This window comes from Xenopus tropicalis, chromosome 2 (assembly GCF_000004195.4).
Source record: "Xenopus tropicalis strain Nigerian chromosome 2, UCB_Xtro_10.0, whole genome shotgun sequence".
Classification (NCBI taxonomy): domain Eukaryota; kingdom Metazoa; phylum Chordata; class Amphibia; order Anura; family Pipidae; genus Xenopus; species Xenopus tropicalis.
The window spans coordinates 73,320,363-73,339,265 of record NC_030678.2 but is presented as its reverse complement, the minus strand read 5'-3'; the positions used below and the strand labels follow the sequence as shown (position 1 = coordinate 73,339,265).

The window sequence follows — 18,903 nt, the reverse complement described above, 5'->3', positions numbered from 1 at the left end:
AAATCACCTGCTTACTCCAGGCGCTACAACTGACTAGACACACATTCTTTTTGGTAACATAGTAAATTAGGCTAAAAAAAATACACATGCCCATCAAGTTTAACCTTTTTATCTATATATAACCTGCCTCTAGTTCTAGCTCAAAGGGGAAAATAATTCCTTCCTGATTCCAAAATGGCAATTTGACCAATCCCTCCCCCTAAGAGCTATTTTTAATAAACTCCTTACTTACTAAAAGCCATTCAACCCCTTTTCAAAACTATCTAATGTATCAACCAGCATGGACTGGTAAAGGGGAAAAATAACCCCCTCCTCCCGTGAATCTATGCCCCTTTTAATACAGCTCAAAACCTTGTTTGCCCTTGCAGCTGCTGCCTGGCATTGCTTGCTACAGCCAAGTTTATTATCTACAAGGACTCCAAGGTCCTTCTCCATTATGGATTTGCCTAGTGCAGTCCCATTAAGGGTATAAGTGGCTTGCATATTCATCCCATCCCAGGTGCATGACCTTACATTTATCCACATTAAATCTCATCTGCCACTTAGCCGCCCAGATTGCCAGTTGGTCAAGATCCTGCTGCAAGGATGCCACATCCTGGATGGATTTAATTGTGCTGCAGAATTTTGTGTCCTGTTCAAACACAAATACTTACAACACCCTACCATCAAGTCATTAAAGGAATAATGTCATGGGAAAACAAGTTCTTTTCAAACCGCATCAGTTAATAGAGCTTTTTCAGCAGAATCCTGCATTGAAATCAAAAACACAAACAGATTTTTTTATATTTAATTTTTAAATTTCACATGAGGCTCGGACTTCTGAAAGCTCAGACACAGGCACAATGCACAGAGATGGCTGCCTAAACACCAATATTACAACTAAAAAAAATGCATTTGTTGATTCAGGATAACATTTTAAATAGTAGAGTGAATTATTTGCTATGTAAACAGTGTAATTTAGAAATAAAAATCATGACAGTATCCCATTAATGAAATACTTAAATAAAAGTGGACCCAGTACAAAACACTGTAGATCACCACTAAGATCCCTACTCTAAGTATAAAATGTACCATTAAAGGAACAGTTCAGTGTAAAAATGAAACTGGGTTAAACAGACTGCGCAAAATAAAAAAAAATATTTCAAATATATTTATTTAGGCTGGAGTGAGCAGATGTCTAACATATTAGCCAGAAAACTACTACTCCTGCATTCAGCCCTCTAACCTCTTAGTTAGCTACTTAAGGGGGAGGGTCACATGGGACATAACTGTTCAGTTAGTTTGTAAGCAAGCAGGTCAGATCCAAAAGCAAACTAACTGAGCAATTATGTCCCTTATGGCACCCCTCACATTACTGATTAGTTACTGACTGCTAACAGCTTAGAGAGCTGTAAAGGAGGAAGTAGTGTTCTGGCTTTTATGTTAGACATCTGCTCACATCAGCCTTTATAGATTACATTTTTGGCTAACTATATTGAAAACATTTTTTATTTTGCACAGTCTATTTTACCCATTTTCATTTTTATACTGAACTGCTCCTTCAACAACCACCCTCTGTACCCAATCCCATAGCCAGTTTTCTATCCATGTACTTAGACCTTAGCTTAGAAAGCAGTCGTTTGTGGGGCACTGTATCAAACACTTTGGCAAAATCCAAATAGATCACATTTACAGCATCCCCACTGTCCGGCTTCTTACTAACCTCAACATAAAAAGCAATTAAATTGGTCTGACATGACCTGTCCTTCATAAAGCCATGCTGATTACTGCTCATAATGCCATTCTCCAGTACATAATTTTGTATGTGATCCCTTAACAAGCATTCAAATAACTTGCCCACCACAGATGTCAAACTTACAGGCCTATAATTGCCAGGCTGAGATCTTACTCCCTTTTTAAATATCAGAATTACATAAGCTTTCCTCCATTACACAGGTGCCATAGCAGATGAAATGGTATGGTACCTCAGAAAAAGAAGCTTGACTAAAATTGTTAACTTCTTTACTTTTGAATATGAAGCCACATAGGGTGGTCCTTAACAATCTTACATTTACTTCTTAAATGAGAAATAAAAACTAAGTAAGCTTTATAAGAAAGGTTTATATAAATAAAGCCATAAACACTCACAGAAAAGCTGCACTGAGTCCTCTATCAAAACACAGGATTTCTTGTCTTCCTCTCTCAGAAAAATCCTTCATTCCCCAGCCTGTGTCTGCCCAGCTCCTCTCTCCCTCTCCCCCTCCCTTCTCCTGCTTAGCCTCCCATAAAAATTTCAGAAGAATTCACTCCCCCTCTATCAGAATGTGTGATCTATGCTACCAGCCTCTAGCGCTGCAGTAGGGAATCTAGGGGAGACCAAATTAAAATGGCAGCTGTAAACGAATGGGGGAGATTCTAGGGCTCTGTACTCAGGTATGGTAATTGCTTTCCTTGAGGAAATGTTGCATTATACTCGTGCCAATCATTTTTCTTCCTTGTTCCTATGAGGGTGCCGGCCCTCTAGCTGTGCACCAAGTTTACCATTTGAGGAGGTAAGGGTGTGCTGGTGGGTGGGTTCCTACAGGTGCCATACATGCATTAATATTATAACATGAAACAAGGTTTTGTATGATATTCGGTGCACGTATGGTGGGAGTTGAGGTGACTGATATCAACAGGATGAAAACATTTTTCTTTTTCTTTCTTTTGTTTCTACCTGCATTTCTGACTATTCAGCTCTTAATATTAGTAACCAATGGTAAAGGGGAAAGATCATAACTGTAATGTGTATGGCCACCTTACCTAACAAAAGCTCCTCACTATAGCAAGCATATTTACTTATACATCAAGACCAATAATTTGTTTTGTTCAAATAGTGAATGTACGCCCTTGGGTGCAAAAACCACAAGATTTGAATGCCTTTTCTAAAGTTCCCATTGTAATATTGTCTACTACTACACACTGACCCACAACTCCTTTTAAAAAAGATGTATTTGTCAAAGCTGCAATTTGTAATCCCCAGCGTGACAACTGATGTAGGTATAACTTAAAAAAAAATAAAGGCAGCATTTTGGTATATGTCCCAGCATTTCCTTTACAATGGTCTCTAATGTGCTGAGAGAGAGGGGTAAGGGTGCACGTAGGTGTCCTGTGATTGGTTATTTATCAATTTCTGGAGAACCAGCAGCACCCCTCTGGTGACACCACATATTACAATTAAATTCTTTGAAAGTTCTTGCCTCAATGTCTTTTTAACTTTTACAAAGTTCCTATCTTTACAAAGAAATTTGTTTATTGAATCCAACAAGCAAAATAGGCCCCTGGCACCCCAGTGCGACACAGCTCTGAAGTACTGAATTTAAAGAACTAACATTGGCTCTGAAATCCAGAGTCTTTGTTGCCCCAAACATCACATGAGATAACATTATGGTCACTATTACCCTGGTGTTCCAATACTTGCACATTTGCTATATGTTCTGGGTCGTTAGCAATCACTAGATCCAGTATAGCATGACTTCTAGTTGGCTCCTCAACCACATGATATAAAATTGTCAAGTAAAAAATCTATAAACTTGTTCCCATTAACTGTCCTGGCAGTAGTGTTGCTTTAGTCGATATCTGGGTAATTACAATGCCACATTATAATTACTTGCCCAAATAGGAACTTTTTCTATTTGCAACTAGTGAACCATAAAAATCTGCCATCCTGCACAGCATGACAATCTATTGCTTAAGTCATTTTTTAAGAACCAGTAAAGAGACTTGTTGCTCTTGACTTGTTCAATATCCTTATAGTAAAGGTCAGAATGATCGTTATTATAACAATGAAAGAAGTGTTTACTTTTCCTGTAGTCAACTTTTAAAGTAAATTATAAAGACAATTGCATAATGATATTGCTGAAGGAGTTTGGAGGAATAGTTGATGCTGACTTTCCTTCCATATGTGACCCCTACTGAAGAAACCATGTTTTTTTCTGTTGCAGTGTTATCATTGTGATCTAGAAAATGTAATTATTTTCTGGTTTTGCCCAGTTCCAAACTTTGCATGAATAAACCTTTCACAAGGACACATGCCAAAATGATTGCCTAAGGTGCCCATTTCTATGGCACCAGAGTCACACTTTTAAACATTTATTTTCTCTTGACGTTGGCTGCCAACCAAAGGCACAGGCAGGACTCCTGTGTATCTGGAACTATCAGCATGGGTACAGCTCACAATTCTCACTTTTTTATTATTATATACTGGATATCCCATATACAGATAATGTTTAAAAACAATAGATTTACCTCTGTTCCCGTATCAGGCATGCTGTATGTAACAGGTGACCGTAAATGCTGCCTGCTGATTGTTCCTATACTTTACTGCACATGGGCAAAATTAGAATTCACTTACCCGTATAGATGAGGGGGATGAGGCCCAGCTATTGTTGCAAATGGAGGAGGCTTGTTATTATGGGGGACTTTAATTATCTGGACATTGACTGGAGTAATGGGGTGGCTAAGTCAGAATAAGCTAGTAGGTTTGTAAATATGCTAAATGACAACTTTTTATTTCAGGCGGTTCAAGAACCTACTAGGAATGACTCTATTTTGGACCTGGTGATTTCTAATAATAATGAACTCATCTCTCACATTTGTGTGGGTGAGCATCTGGGGAACAGTGATCACAACATGGTCTCCTTTGAGATAATGCTACAGAGACAGCTCTATAAGGGAGTAACTAAAACGCTCAATTTTAGACGTGCAGACTTTGCCAGTATAAGGGCATCTCTGCAATGTGTCAACTGGGAAAGGCTTTTCATGGGGTTAGACACAGAAGGAAAATGGAACATCTTTAAAACATTGCTTTGCAGGTATACACAACAGTATATTCCCCTTGTAAGCAAGGAGAGGCATCGCAAAGCAAAACCTTTATGGCTGAATAAAGGTGTTAGTGTCGAGGTTGGTAAGAAAAGACGTGCTTTTAGGGCATTCAAGTTAGCTGGGACAGCAGAAACTTTCATCAGGTACAAGGAAGCAAATAAAGCATGCAAAAAAGCTATCAAGCAAGCTAAAATAGAAATGGAAAGGGATATTGCAGCTAGGAGTAAAAAGAATCCAAAATTATTTTTTAATTATGTGAATAGTAAAAAAATGAAGCAAGAAGGGGTGGGAACCTTATTATCACGGGGGGGTAAGTTGGTTGATGAGAACGGGGAAAAAGCTGAAATTGTGAACTCTTATTTTTCATCTGTCTATACATCTGAGGAGCCAGCTAATGAATGCTTCCCTTTTAATATGCCCAGTTCTAGTAATTTAGCTACTGACGCGTGGGTCACTCGGGAGGAGATTCAAAAGAGACTTGAACATGTAAAGGTAAACAAAGGTCCAGGACCGGATGGGATTCATCCCAGGGTATTAAATGAGCTGAGCGCTGTGATTGCCAAGCCTCTTCACATAATTTTTCAGGATTTGTTGAGGTCTGGCATGGTGCCGAGAGACTGGCGGATTGCTAATGTGGTGCCGTTATTTAAAAAGGGATCTCGTTCTCAGCCTGAAAACTATAGGCCTGTTAGTCTGACATCAGTAGTAGGAAAAATTTTGGAAGGGGTAATAAGGGATAGGGTACTTGAATACATTGCAGTTCACAATACTATTAGTTTGTGCCAGCATGGTTTTATGCGTAACAGATCTTGCCAGACTAATTTAGTCGCCTTTTATGAGGAGGTGAGCAGGAACCTTGATGCTGGAATGGCAGTTGATGTCATCTACTTGGACTTTGCTAAAGCGTTTGATACAGTACCTCACAGAAGGTTAATGATCAAATTAAGGAATATTGGCCTAGAACATAATATTTGTAATTTGATAGAGAACTGGCTGAAGGATAGAGTACAAAGAGTGGTGGTAAATGGAACATTTTCTAATTGGACCAGTGTGGTTAGTGGAGTACCACAGAGGTGGTCCTTTGCTTTTTAACTTGTTTATTAATGACCTGGAGGTGGGCATAGAGAGTACTGTTTCTATTTTTGCTGATGACACAAAATTGTGCAAAATTATAAGTTCCATGCAGGATGCTGCCGCTCTGCAGAGCGATTTGACAAAATTAGAAAACTGGGCAGCAAACTGGAAAATGAGGTTCAATGTTGATAAGTGCAAAGTTATGCATTTTGGTAGGAATAATATAAACGCGAACTATCTACTGAATGGTAGTGTGTTGGGGGTTTCCTTAATGGAGAAGGATCTAGGGGTTTTTGTTGATAACAAGTTGTCTAATTCCAGGCAGTGTCATTCTGTGGCTACTAAAGCAAATAAAGTGCTGTCTTGTATAAAAAAGGGCATTGACTCAAGGGATGAGAACATAATTTTGCCTCTTTATAGGTCCCTGGTAAGGCCTCACCTTGAGTATGCAGTGCAGTTTTGGGCTCCAGTCCTTAAGAAGGATATTAATGAGCTGGAGAGAGTGCAGAGACGTGCAACTAAACTGGTTAAGGGGATGGAAGATTTAAACTATGAGGTTAGACTGTCGAGGTTGGGGTTGTTTTCTCTGGAAAAGAGGCGCTTGCGAGGGGACATGATTACTCTGTACAAGTACATTAGAGGGGATTATAGGCAGATGGGGGATGTTCTTTTTTCCCATAAAAACAATCAACGCACCAGAGGTCACCCCTTTAGATTAGAGGAACGGAGCTTCCATTTGAAGCAGCGTAGGTGGTTTTTCACGGTGAGGGCAGTGAGGTTGTGGAATGCCCTTCCTAGAGATGTGGTAATGGCAGATTCTGTTAATGCCTTTAAGAGGGGCCTAGATGAGTTCTTGAACAATCAGAATATCCAAGGCTATGGTGATACTAATATCTACAGTTAGTACTAGTGGTTGTATTTATAGTTTATGTATGTGAGTGTATAGATTGGTAGGTGTGGGTTAGGTGTGCTGGGTTTACTTGGATGGGTTGAACTTGATGGACACTGGTCTTTTTTCAACCCTATGTAACTATGTAACTATACCCTGACTGAGTGAACAAAAGTGCAATTTGGACACAATCTCCATGTTTTTTTCCCACAATGCACGTTTTTCCCAGATTTCATGTGTCATTGTGGGTGCAATGCAGGCATTGGATGTGTCCAGCACAACTGTGTCCTATTTGTCAAAATGGATTCAACTGGGCTTGTGCTTCATCGTAAATTGTACACAGTAAATTATAAGTTGTGCCGTATATATTTGAAGTCTGGCTGGCGTCAGTTCCACTGTTTGGCTTTTGAATTACGTCTGTATGCAGAGCACATTTGGATAGATGTACCGTTAATGAAATTGGTTTTAGACTTACAGTGGGTCGAGTGTCCACTGTGCCTGGGGACATAAATGAGCACTAGTTTCTTTTATAAAATAAACCCATTTATGTTCTACAGCTATATTTAACACAATTGAACAAGTAGTTTGGCTGTAAATACACTCATACATAAAGAAGAATAAGGCTGTCTTAGTGAAATAACTTGTTCATGTTTTTATTTAAACTATACATTTCTGAAACAATAGTGTAAAAGGTAAATTTTTGGTTTAGCTTCATTTGTACTTTATAAGACAAAATCAGAACTTTCATTGGAAACTACCACATGTTGCAAGTGGGGCAAACTTTTTAAGCACAGATGGCCCATAGGATGCAATTTACAATAATGTGCCATTGTAATGAGACATCTCCATTAATATTAATTTAATGCTTGGCACATAAGTAGAACAAGGGAAGGTCCGACTCCTTCTGTATATTAACTTAATTACAGTATGCAAATTTACATAAAAAAGGGTTTAAACTGTTTAAGTACAAGTGCAGGACAAGCCAGAAATGACCCTCTCCGTGACTTACAGACATATAAGCAGTGAGCCGAGTATTCACATGCTCCTAGAGCTCTGCGTTCTGGCAGTGTTATCGTCAGGCTGATTCACAATACATTGCATTATGCTCTGAAATGTGAATCAGTGTCAGTACTATGCCATTTCTAAGCAGTGCAGCTACTAGTACAATGCATATTCCATTATGCCAGTTAGAAAACCTCTAAATATGGGTAGAATTTTAAACCTCTAAAACATTCTCATCTACTTTTTGATATACCTACAATTAAATCTGCTATACAGGGCTATCTTGCTGGCTCAACATGGTATTGCAACAAATATGATACAGTGATTTGAATAGCCTCAGGGCTAGCAGCTGATTGGTTGCTTAAGGTCACATATATTAATATATTACCCTTACTTTTTGATTAAACATTTTTTGGAACACTTTTTAAGTCCATTTGGTGCACTTCTTTACACACAAATTTGTTTGTCCCACATTGGGTAATAACATTTGCAAGGCATTGTCCATATTAGGTCTTTGGTATGGAGGGAGGTGACAGAAGCAATAAGTCAATTTAGTACTAGGCATTAGCTCTGATATGAAGTAGCCTCTCCATCAAGTCCTGGGGGTTTGCATGCAGAATCTACAGAGAAAAACAAAATGGTAAGAGGAAGCTGATATTTTCCATTATTTTTTGCAATTATAAGGTGCCCGAATCTTTACTGGTAAATGATTGGATGCTAGTTGTTCAGCACTGCATATAAGGCCTGGATATCTACCATTTGTTTTTATTTTTCAAAAAACCTAGGTAATTAATCATTTCACAACCACTGAACAGGTGTGCTGGGGTATGTGGTCACAGGTTACACACAAGACAAGATTATCAAACAAAGCTCAGACTGACAAGAAGGCTAGGGGAGAAAGTGGACTATGAAACAAATGTATGTGATGACATAAGATTAGAGAAGGACATGAAAATTTGGAACAGAAGTAGGGGAGAAGGAAATGTGGAGAAAAAAATAAAAGGAGAAGAGAAAATCAGAGAGCATGTAACAACCTGAGAAATGAGAAGATAAAAAGTAGAGAGGTTGTTTGGGCATCTGAACATGTTTGGTATTTATGTTAAGTATTCTGGGCTCTCTGCCAAAAGCCTACTTATTTAATTAAGTTTGAGAAACATTGTATCTTTTTTGGCGTTCAGTGCAGTGCAGGGAAATGAGGAACTTTTCAGTAACAATCTGGGACTGCGGGCTGAGCCGTTAAAAGAGGGACCATCCCCTGAAAATCAGGACAGTTGGGAGGTATGCAGGTCTCCAAGGTACAAATCAATGCTCCTCAGAGAGTTACAGATTTATAGAGCTATGGGCATCCTTTCCATCCTTTTCATTAAGAAGTTATTTTCCTGCTGTAATGACAGGGGTGTATCTCTGCCAAAATACACAGGGATCTGGAACAGTAGGTTTCTCTGTAAAGTTCACAAGTGTTTAATTAGTTCCAAAGCCAATATAATAATGCAGTTTGCCTGACACACTGGGACGCCCTGTACATAACATTCTACTATAATATATAATCCTCAAATTTTTATGGCCCGCCCAGTTCATATGCGATCTTATAATTTCCCCCTTAAGAAATTCCCCCTTGCTACAGCAAAATTATATTTTAGATTCTTTATACATATTTTTAAGGTAATATGTTTATCGCATATATTACCCTTTTAAAATCACTGATTTCTCCCACATTGATTAACGTGATCATTATATCATGCTCAATAAGTTGCTTAATGGGACATTGCCTGTACATAGTGTGGGGCACTTTTCGCTACAGATGTTACAAACAACAAGCTTTAAGAAGAGGAAGGTGGCATAGTAAATACAGGGAATACATCTTACCTTCTGACGCCCTGTTGTGCAAACTGTCTACTACAAGAAGAACAGCATAGAGTGTGAATGCCAGTGAAGACAAACAGATTCCACACACTAGGAAACTGTAGCTGCCCTGTGTCTGCATTACCTGCAAGGATATAAAAAACAAGATTGTCGTAGAGAATATGTGGTAATGTAATTAAAGTACTAAAGATCAACCCAGGTCTATCAAGTGAGGGATAGTGGATGATTGGTCCAATCAGTGCTATGTGCTGTTTCCTTTCTATGCTTTTCTGATGCTAACTAGCACATAACTAACAATGCAATTTTGCACTAATGCAGTAACAAATAGCAACCAATCAGCTATGATCAGTCTACTGCAGGAAGAATAATTAAACAACATCTCTGCTTTCTATGGGATAGTACACTGGGGCAATTGTACCCAATGTTAGTAAATATTTCATTAAAAGTTGCTCTTAATACTGATTGTATTATATCATTTACAGGATCTCTGGCATATTCCTTCCTAAAACAGAAGCACCCAATGTCATATACACATATAGCAATTACAGTCTGTGCCAGGCATTCACATACATGTGCTTCTCTCCCTTCACAACAAACGCACAAATATCCCAGAGCTGGGTAAGCAACGAGGCTCCTGTCTTTCAGTTGGGCTGTTTGAACTCTATGCTAAAAGCATGGTGGGCGGCATGTGTTTGGTTTGCGGTGCAATGCAGAGGGGGCCTGGTGGTATATTTTGCATACTGTTAGAAAGCATAAAACAAGAAAATAAAAAAGCCTAATGTTTTTAATAAGCATCATTTTCTTCCTTGTCATTTCATGACTAGCATAATTACAGGTAATTTGTACAAAAACTTGTAGTGCTTTTCTTTGGAGTCCTCCTACACATAAACTTTACTGAAAATTTCTTAATGCATAATGTTTTTGTTTTTTTTTGAATGACGCACATTAATTCTATTTTGTGGTACTTTATATGCAAGGATTACTTACACTTTACATGGCATTTATTGGAAGATTAAAGGCAAAGACACATCAAGCTACTTAGTAGCAGCTACTTGTCACAGCTACTAAATGCCACAAAATACCCTGCCATAGACAATACTGAGAATTGCCTCTGCTAAAACACGCAGTTATCAATAAATTATCAGCATTGTCTATTTTTGTAACTGTGACAAGTAGCTGTTACTAGTAGCTGTGTGTGTCTTCACCCTAACTGTGTTACATGTTCTCTTTGGTATCTGCTACAGATAAGCATATGTTATAACTAGTAATAGTCACTTACCGATCCGACTAATATTTGAAGTACCATTTCTCCCATTCCAGCTCCAGTGACAAGGACTGTGGTAGCACAACCTGCAAATGTAGATATCAGTAATAAATATGGTTGCATAAACACAGCTTGCTAAGTAACAAAATGTTTACAGGCAAGTATATAAATATATAATGAATAAAACCTCAATATTCACAATATATAGATAAAAAAGCAGTATACGAAAATAGAATATAGTTGAAGAATAAAAAATAAAATAGACATCCTTATACAGGTATGAGATCCATTATCCACAAACCCATTATCCAGAAATCTTCAAATTATGGGAAGGCTATCTCCCATACACCCCATTTTAATCAAATCATTTAATCATTTTAATCAAAAAATACATTTTTAAAAAAATGGTTTAAAAACAAATGGTACAAGTACCTTGTACTTGATCCTAACAAAGATATATTTAATCCTAATTGGATTCAAAACAATCCTATAGGATTAAATGTTAATGTTTAAATGTTTTTTAGGTATGGAGATCCAAATTATGGAAACACCCCTTATACATATCCTGAACATTCTGCATAACAGATCCCATGCCTGCAGTGCAATGTTGTGATCATTTAAATATACTGCCATTTTATGAGTAGCAACACTGATTCCCTTATCATTGCTACCTGTCTTCCTGCTGACAGGCATTTTAAAGTGCTTATGTGCCTATATAGACAAAAACTAAGTGAAAAAATTCTCTAGTTTTCAAATAGCTTAAAATGTTTGTGAAACAAGTGTTTAGTGCAGGGATCCACAAACTACAGCCTGTGGACGGATCTGTCCCCCCAAGGTAATTCACCCAGCCCCCACTGCATCCTCACCCCTGGCTACTACCAGCGGGGGAGCAGGGAGGCAGAGGACGCAGCGGGGAGTGGGGGAACAGGGAGCTGGAGGACGCAGTGGGGAGAGGGATGTAGTTTGAGGACTACAGTCCAGCCCCCCAACAGTCTGAGGGATCGTGAACTGGCCCCATGTTTAAAAAGTTTGAGGACCCAGCCCAACTCTATGGGCGGCACACAAAGCTTATATCAGAGGGATCCTGATCCAAATTAAAGCTAAAGCTAGAAAAAAACGAACCAAAGCTACTAGTCAGCTGAGCATCAAAATGCAACGATTAGAAGACCAGCTCAAAACTAACCCTAATGATACCAAATCTAAAAAGGAACTTGAAAAAACTAAAACAGAACTTAACCTACTCTTAACAGAGAAAGAAATCACAAAATTACAGTGGACAAAGCAAAAATTCTATAGAAAGGCTAACAAGGCCGACACAATGATGGCACATCAGTTATCAAATAAATTTAACAGATCCCCCTTCACCCAAATCAGATTAAAAGATGGATCCCTGACAGCAAATCCAGAACGTATCACTCAGGAATTCGCAACGTTTTACCACACACTATATCAAAAACATAAAGACCCAAGCCCAACTTTACTACAGCGGTTTTTAAATCAAGCAAACCTACCCTCGCTAACGCTCCAACAGAAAACATTAATGTCAGAACCAATTTCCATAGAAGAAATTAAGGTAGCTATAAAACAACTGAAAGCAAACAAATCCCCAGGCCCTGATGGGTTCACGGGAAAATACTACAAACTATTTGCCCCTAAATTGATCCCATGGTTACACCTATTATTTAACGATATAATGACCAATAAAGGCAACTTTAACAGAGATGACTTACAAGCACAAATAGCTGTGATACCTAAACCAGAGAAGGACCATACTAATTGTAAAAATTTTCGCCCCATATCAATACTAAACCTAGACATAAAAATAATAGCCTCAAGACTCAACCAGTTTCTAGGACAACTCATCCACAAGGATCAGTCAGGATTTATCCCAAAACGACAGGTCACTGATAATATCCGCAAAATCATAAATCTTATACATATAGCAAAAACAAAAGATGTTCCCTCCATGCTCCTATCATTAGACCTAGAAAAAGCATTTGATTCTGTTTCCTGGCACTATTTGTACCAAGTGTTATCTGCCTATAATTTTCCTACCCCTTTCCTCTCCGTGGTTAAGGCCCTCTATAACTCCCCTACAGCTAAAGTTAGCCATATGGGGTTCCAATCAGACGCATTCAAAATAGGCAGAGGGACCAGACAGGGATGCCCCCTGTCCCCTCTACTATTTGCCTTAGCACTCGAACCCCTAGCCCAACAACTAAGGCTAAACAAAAAAATCTCGGGTATTACAGCAGGGGACTCTGAACATAAATGTACAATGTATGCTGACGACATAATAATGAAAATGTCTAACCCCATGACTTCTCTCCCGTATTTATGAGATTCTCTCTAACTTTGCTAAGATTTCGGGGCTTAAAATTAACCCCTCTAAGTCAGAAGCTTTAAGCATAAACCTCCAGCCCCATCTTAAAAAACTATTAGAAATTAATTTTGAATTCAAATGGCAAACCAAAACTATAAGATATTTAGGAGTATTGATATCAGCCGATTACAGATCTTTAGCCAAAGAAAATTATCCCAAAATAGAACAAAAGATTTTAAATATGGTGAAGTCATGGGAAAGACTTAAATTATCTTGGCTTGGGAGAGTAACCGCACTGAAAATGTCTGCCCTTCCCCTACTATTATACTTGTTTCGCACGCTTCCAACCTCCCCCCCTAAGGATTACATAGAGAAAATGCAAAAGACTTTTACAAAATTTGTCTGGAATGGGAAAAGGCCGCGAATCAATCGCACTACAGCTTGCCGTAATAGACACAAGGGAGGCCTAGGCATCCCTAATTTGAAAGGATATTATATTGCAGCACAACTATCCCAACTGATACCATGGCACTTATCTGAGGATAAACCACTATGGGCAACGATCGAACAAGACTCTTTGCCAAATATATCCTTAAGGAACATATTATGGACAACCCACTCTATTCCTCAGACACAAACAAATCCCATAGTAACTCATCTTGTTAGACTTTGGGATAGATCAAAGGAACCCTACAAACTATGTTCCCCGCATAAACCAGTCGCAAGCCTTATTAACAACCCAGACTTCGATCCAGGCCAGTCACCAGGAGCTCCTCACTGGTGGACACAATCCAACCTGGACACTATATACTCACTAACTAGCTCTAACATACTTCTGCCTTGGCCAAGACTCCGGGACAACTAAAATTCCACAACAAGAATGGCTCCACTACCACCAAGTAGTAAGCTACATTAGATCTCAATATAAAGGCAAACAATTTCCTCTACCCACAGCCTTCGAGAGATTATGTCTGCAACTCACTTCGCTTAAAGGGGCATTATCCTACTTATATGATACAGTAACCCACCTAACTCCAATTAAGGAATTAAAATTTGTACAAACCTGGGAAAGTACATTGCGTCTATGCTTTGATGAGGATACTTGGCGAGACATCTTCAAAAATACAGTAACATGCTCCATAAATGTGCTGACTCAGGAAACTTCCCAAAAGATTTTACATCAATGGTACTTGGTACCAACTAGAGTCTCTAAGTGGTATCCTTCAGCATCCCCATTATGCTTCCGAGCATGCAATCAACAAGGCACATTTATGCACACTTGGTGGGACTGCCCAGTCGCAGTACGTTACTGGATCAGAATCTATACCTTAATAACGGCAGTAACAGGCCTCTCATTAAGAAAGAGCCCAGCATTCCCGGCGGCAATAAATACTCGAGGAAACTAATCACTCACATCTTCTCAGCAGCGAAACAAACAATAGCCAAAGCCTGGAAATCAGCAACACTGGACATAAACTCTGTCAAAACTAGACTTGATAATATGCTAATTATAGAAAGGCTAACAAGTATCTCATCAGGCCAACTAAAAGCCCACAACAAAATTTGGGCCCCCTGGATGACGTACAGAAATATTTCACAACACTTATAAGATCAACCTGGAAAAGATACCTTCTAAAGGCATACTGACACACTAAAAGACAAGACCTGATTATCTACCTACAAGACAAAAGCTCGACAAACATATACCCACAAGAACTCTTCCCCTAAGTTTACTGGTTACTCTCCCATTTTATTTTATTTTATTACTTAAGCTTATTCTTTTATCCTGAACTTCTCTCTCCTCTTTCATTCCCTTCCTCCACCCCCCCTCCCTTTTCCCTATGTTTATGACTACTTTATAAACCGGCCTGGCACCCTGGGATAACCCAAAAGGTGCTCCTCTGTATACCTTACTTTCAATCTCAAAATAAAAACATTTAATAAAAAAAAAAAAGTTTGAGGACCCCTGGTGTAATGCCTGCATTTTTATACAGATAACCTCAATCAATCTATATAAATTTACTTACTGAAAGTTACATCTAAATATTAATATAATTAAATATTAACACTTATGCATTAAGAAGTCTCACAGCATAGTAGACAAATAGATTGTTGGCCACCAGGGTTGTGAGCCCCATTTGAACGCGGCAAAGATGTAGATTTTTTTTTTAATATAATTAAAAAAAAATTTTAAATGACCAACAGAAAAGTTTTAACAATAGGTCAATAGGCCAGTGATGACTGGAGAATTGTGACTCTATAATAATCCTTCTTTAATGCATGTAATCTATATATTTTTTTTTAAGTCCTGTGTTCCCTCTCCCTCTTTTTTTCTCAGTGCCCATTGATGGTTCTCTGCACAACAGAACATACATGCAAAAGTCTGGGCACTTTACCTTTATAATTTAAGATGTCTTCTGTATAAGCCAACATGCTGGGAAACACACTGCTGAGCCAAAGACCAAGTAAAGCTGTTCCTACAAACATTCCAGTTGTGCTATTTTGTGACAACAGCAAGAACAAAAATGTGGCAGTGACTCCAATCTGGCAAAAAATATACATAGGATCAAAATGCTATCTGCAGTTTTTTAATACTTAAGAAATAAATTAATTCTATAAAATTAGGTATTATTAGGCTATAAGAGACAAACTCTTACAAATTTAAATTGCTGAAGTTGATTTCAGTCATCTTCAATAAACCCAGACATAAGCAAATGGCAGCTCAGACACTTCCTCCCAAACATTGCAGCAAACATGTTTCTACTAACACTTGAAATATAGAGTAGGTGATACTTTTATTGGCATTTAACTGACATTAGGAAGTGTCTCTAGCACTGTATTGCATGCTAAGCCATTGTGCTGCTTGAAATTTTGCATGAGTTGCTCCATACAAGGCTGTGGTAGCCACAGCCTGCCCACATCAGCATTTTATGCAGCAGCTGTAAAGAAAATGTGTGCCATGTTGCATGTATTACCCTGATGCAGGGGTGGTACAACTTGTCAAATTTAAAATATTTGAAGCTGTGAAAAAATATTAGAAGCCAGGAAAAGTAACTAAGAAATCAGAACATTATTCCTGAATTAGTACTTACTTAACTTTTTGTTAAATTCTGACATAATTAATTTGTGAAGCTTTCTTACCAGGTTGATAAATAACATGGACCGTGGAGCCATTTTGTAAGACACTGGGATGGAAATCAATCTTCCTAAGGTGATGAAAGCCCAGAAGAGACTAGGTAGGTATCCGGCTGTTTTATGAGCTAGATTAAGTGGCTGCTCTACAGCATAACTATACACAAATCCAGAGTATTCCCCCTGCAAGAGAAAGCTGTTAAAAATGCCAAAATATGCTATTCCCTACTACAGGCTGACCCATATACAATTATGTCATCCTGTCATATTACAATCACGCTTTTTTATTCTACTACACTACATATCTGTATCTGTCAGATAGCTTGGTCATGGTATACTATTCCTTATTTCCTTTGGACTTTATCATACAGGTATCAGGCCAATTATCTGGGGAGCCTGCTGTATCACTCCTTAAAGATTGAAAAACATTTAAGCATTAAAAACAAAATTTGTTTTGTCACCAACATTGATTTTGCTAAGCTTAGTAAAATATACTTTTCTATCTAATAATGTTGAGACATGGATTTATTTATTGACATGTAGGAGATCAACTCTCTCAGGGTCACCACCTGGATGGCCAGACTAGCTGATCCCAACATTATGGCTAGCTTTAACTATTAATGGTCTGCAAGAAGGTCTAGAGAGCAAGTATTCATTTGCACTGTTGAAACAAAGCGGTGCCTTCCTTAGACAGGAATTACGAACATTTACAATAATGGCTACATACAAAAGTATTGTTTTTTTTCAGGGATTTCTGGATTCAGCATATACCTAATCCAACACAAAAAATGTTCACATTTTGTTATCAAGAGCTTTAAAGTCACTTGAGCTTGTTTGGATTTAGTTTAGCACCTAGTCACAGATTTGGTACATCCCTAATTTTTATTAATTTGCTTTTTGGAGGCTACATTTAATACAAAACATAAAATGTATCCGAGTTTTATTATTTTGTTTCAGAATTTGCATACCTTCCAACATTTCAGTTATCACATGAGGAAGAAATTAGATCACACCAAACACAAAGTCCTAAAGCTTTAATTCCACAGTGCAGGACTGTATGCTTACAATAAATATGCTAATGTATGTATGTATGCTAATGTTACACACAGTCGGAAACTGCTGATTTGGACTGGAGTGCTCATGTGAACTTTTCAGCTGAATGCCCGGTATGCGCAGTTAAACTTGCACAAAACTGCACATGTTGTTATGGCAGTAGAGCATGCCTCCCAATTGTCCCGATTTTCATGGGACAGTCCCTCTTTTAACAGCTCAAACCGCAGTCCCGGATTCTTACTGAAATGTCCTTCATTTCCCTTTAATCTCCTGCACTGCTAAAAGCTAAAAAAGGTCAAACTTAATTAAAAAGTAGCTTTTGACTATCTGGGGCCTGAATGGATGCATTATGTCACACGTGTTTTCTTTCTCTACCCCCCTTTATTATGTGATATAAAACTGAAAAAATGTCTATGTTCATAAATAAAGAATATAAAAAAAAAAAAAGTAGCTTTTGGCAGAGAGCCCAGAAATCTTAACAAGCTTCACCTGCACTTAGATACATTGTTTCCCAGCCTTAATTAAATAAGTAGCTTTTGGCATAGAGCCCAGAAAGTTAACAAGCTACACCTGCACCTAGATACAATTAGTAACTAGTTACAATTATGAGTTACAATTGTAACTAATAAGCTAAACCGGTCTCATGGGGGAACTGAGACTTGCAGCTTAAAGGGCAATTACACCTGCATTAGTAAAAGTGTAATAACACATAAAATTACCCCAAAAATGTGTTCAAACTTTGGATAACCTACCAAATTAAGTAAAATGGGAGTGGTATTTAGGGGGTGTGGTTGCAAAAATGGGCATGGTAAAAAAAAAAACGCCTTGCTATGCGCGCCATTTCTTTTTGTCCCTCTTTCCATTTTTCAAATGTTGGGAGGTATGCAGTAGGAGGCAGAGTCAACACTTTTTTTCAGCTGATGTAAAAAGGCAGGAAAACTATGTGATGTATGTAGCCTTCAGCTACAGTTTATAAAATTTTAGTACTCCACTCCTGTTATTGTTATCCTATGCTACAATATTATGTAGTTATGTAGTACCCAGATCTCTGATTTTATCAAAATTTGTGACGGTTGAGAAACACATAACTATTGCATTTGCTATCTACTGTTTGTCTGTGTATCTTCTTTGTCTGTCAGTCACAGCTATCTCTCTACTTTCCTATCTCTCTTCCTGCACTCTTCCATCAGTTTGCCATTCTAACCATTCACATACATAAAAATTATTGCTAGTCTACTACTTTATCCTCTATTGTTGGCCAGCTGCTAGAACTGACTGCTGAAGTTCCCCTAACTTTTCTTAATAAAATTTTTTTCATGAACCTAAATTGTGGGTCAGTGGGTCCAGAGTACTCACACTGGTCTTTCTTTATAGCAGATCCTTGGATTCTGAACATGGTTTTACTGCTCTGTTTAAAATTAGAGCATACTGTACATACAGTGGATATAAAAAGTCTACACA

General features: G+C 38.2%; 1 protein-coding gene across 1 annotated transcript in view; it reads right to left on the bottom strand.

Moving 5' to 3' along the window:
• Positions 1-7,433: 7,433 nt before the first annotated feature.
• The window catches only part of mfsd4a (major facilitator superfamily domain containing 4A), a 58,836-nt gene continuing 47,366 nt past the window's right edge, over positions 7,434-18,903 (bottom strand). Inside the window, exons 6-10 of the mRNA NM_001030482.1 lie at positions 16,399-16,572; positions 15,654-15,801; positions 10,950-11,020; positions 9,674-9,794; positions 7,434-8,427 (exon numbers count right to left, since the gene is read on the bottom strand). Coding sequence (NP_001025653.1) covers positions 8,372-8,427; positions 9,674-9,794; positions 10,950-11,020; positions 15,654-15,801; positions 16,399-16,572 — 570 coding nt within the window. The 3' untranslated portion in view covers positions 7,434-8,371. The remainder of the gene's footprint in view (positions 8,428-9,673; positions 9,795-10,949; positions 11,021-15,653; positions 15,802-16,398; positions 16,573-18,903) is intronic.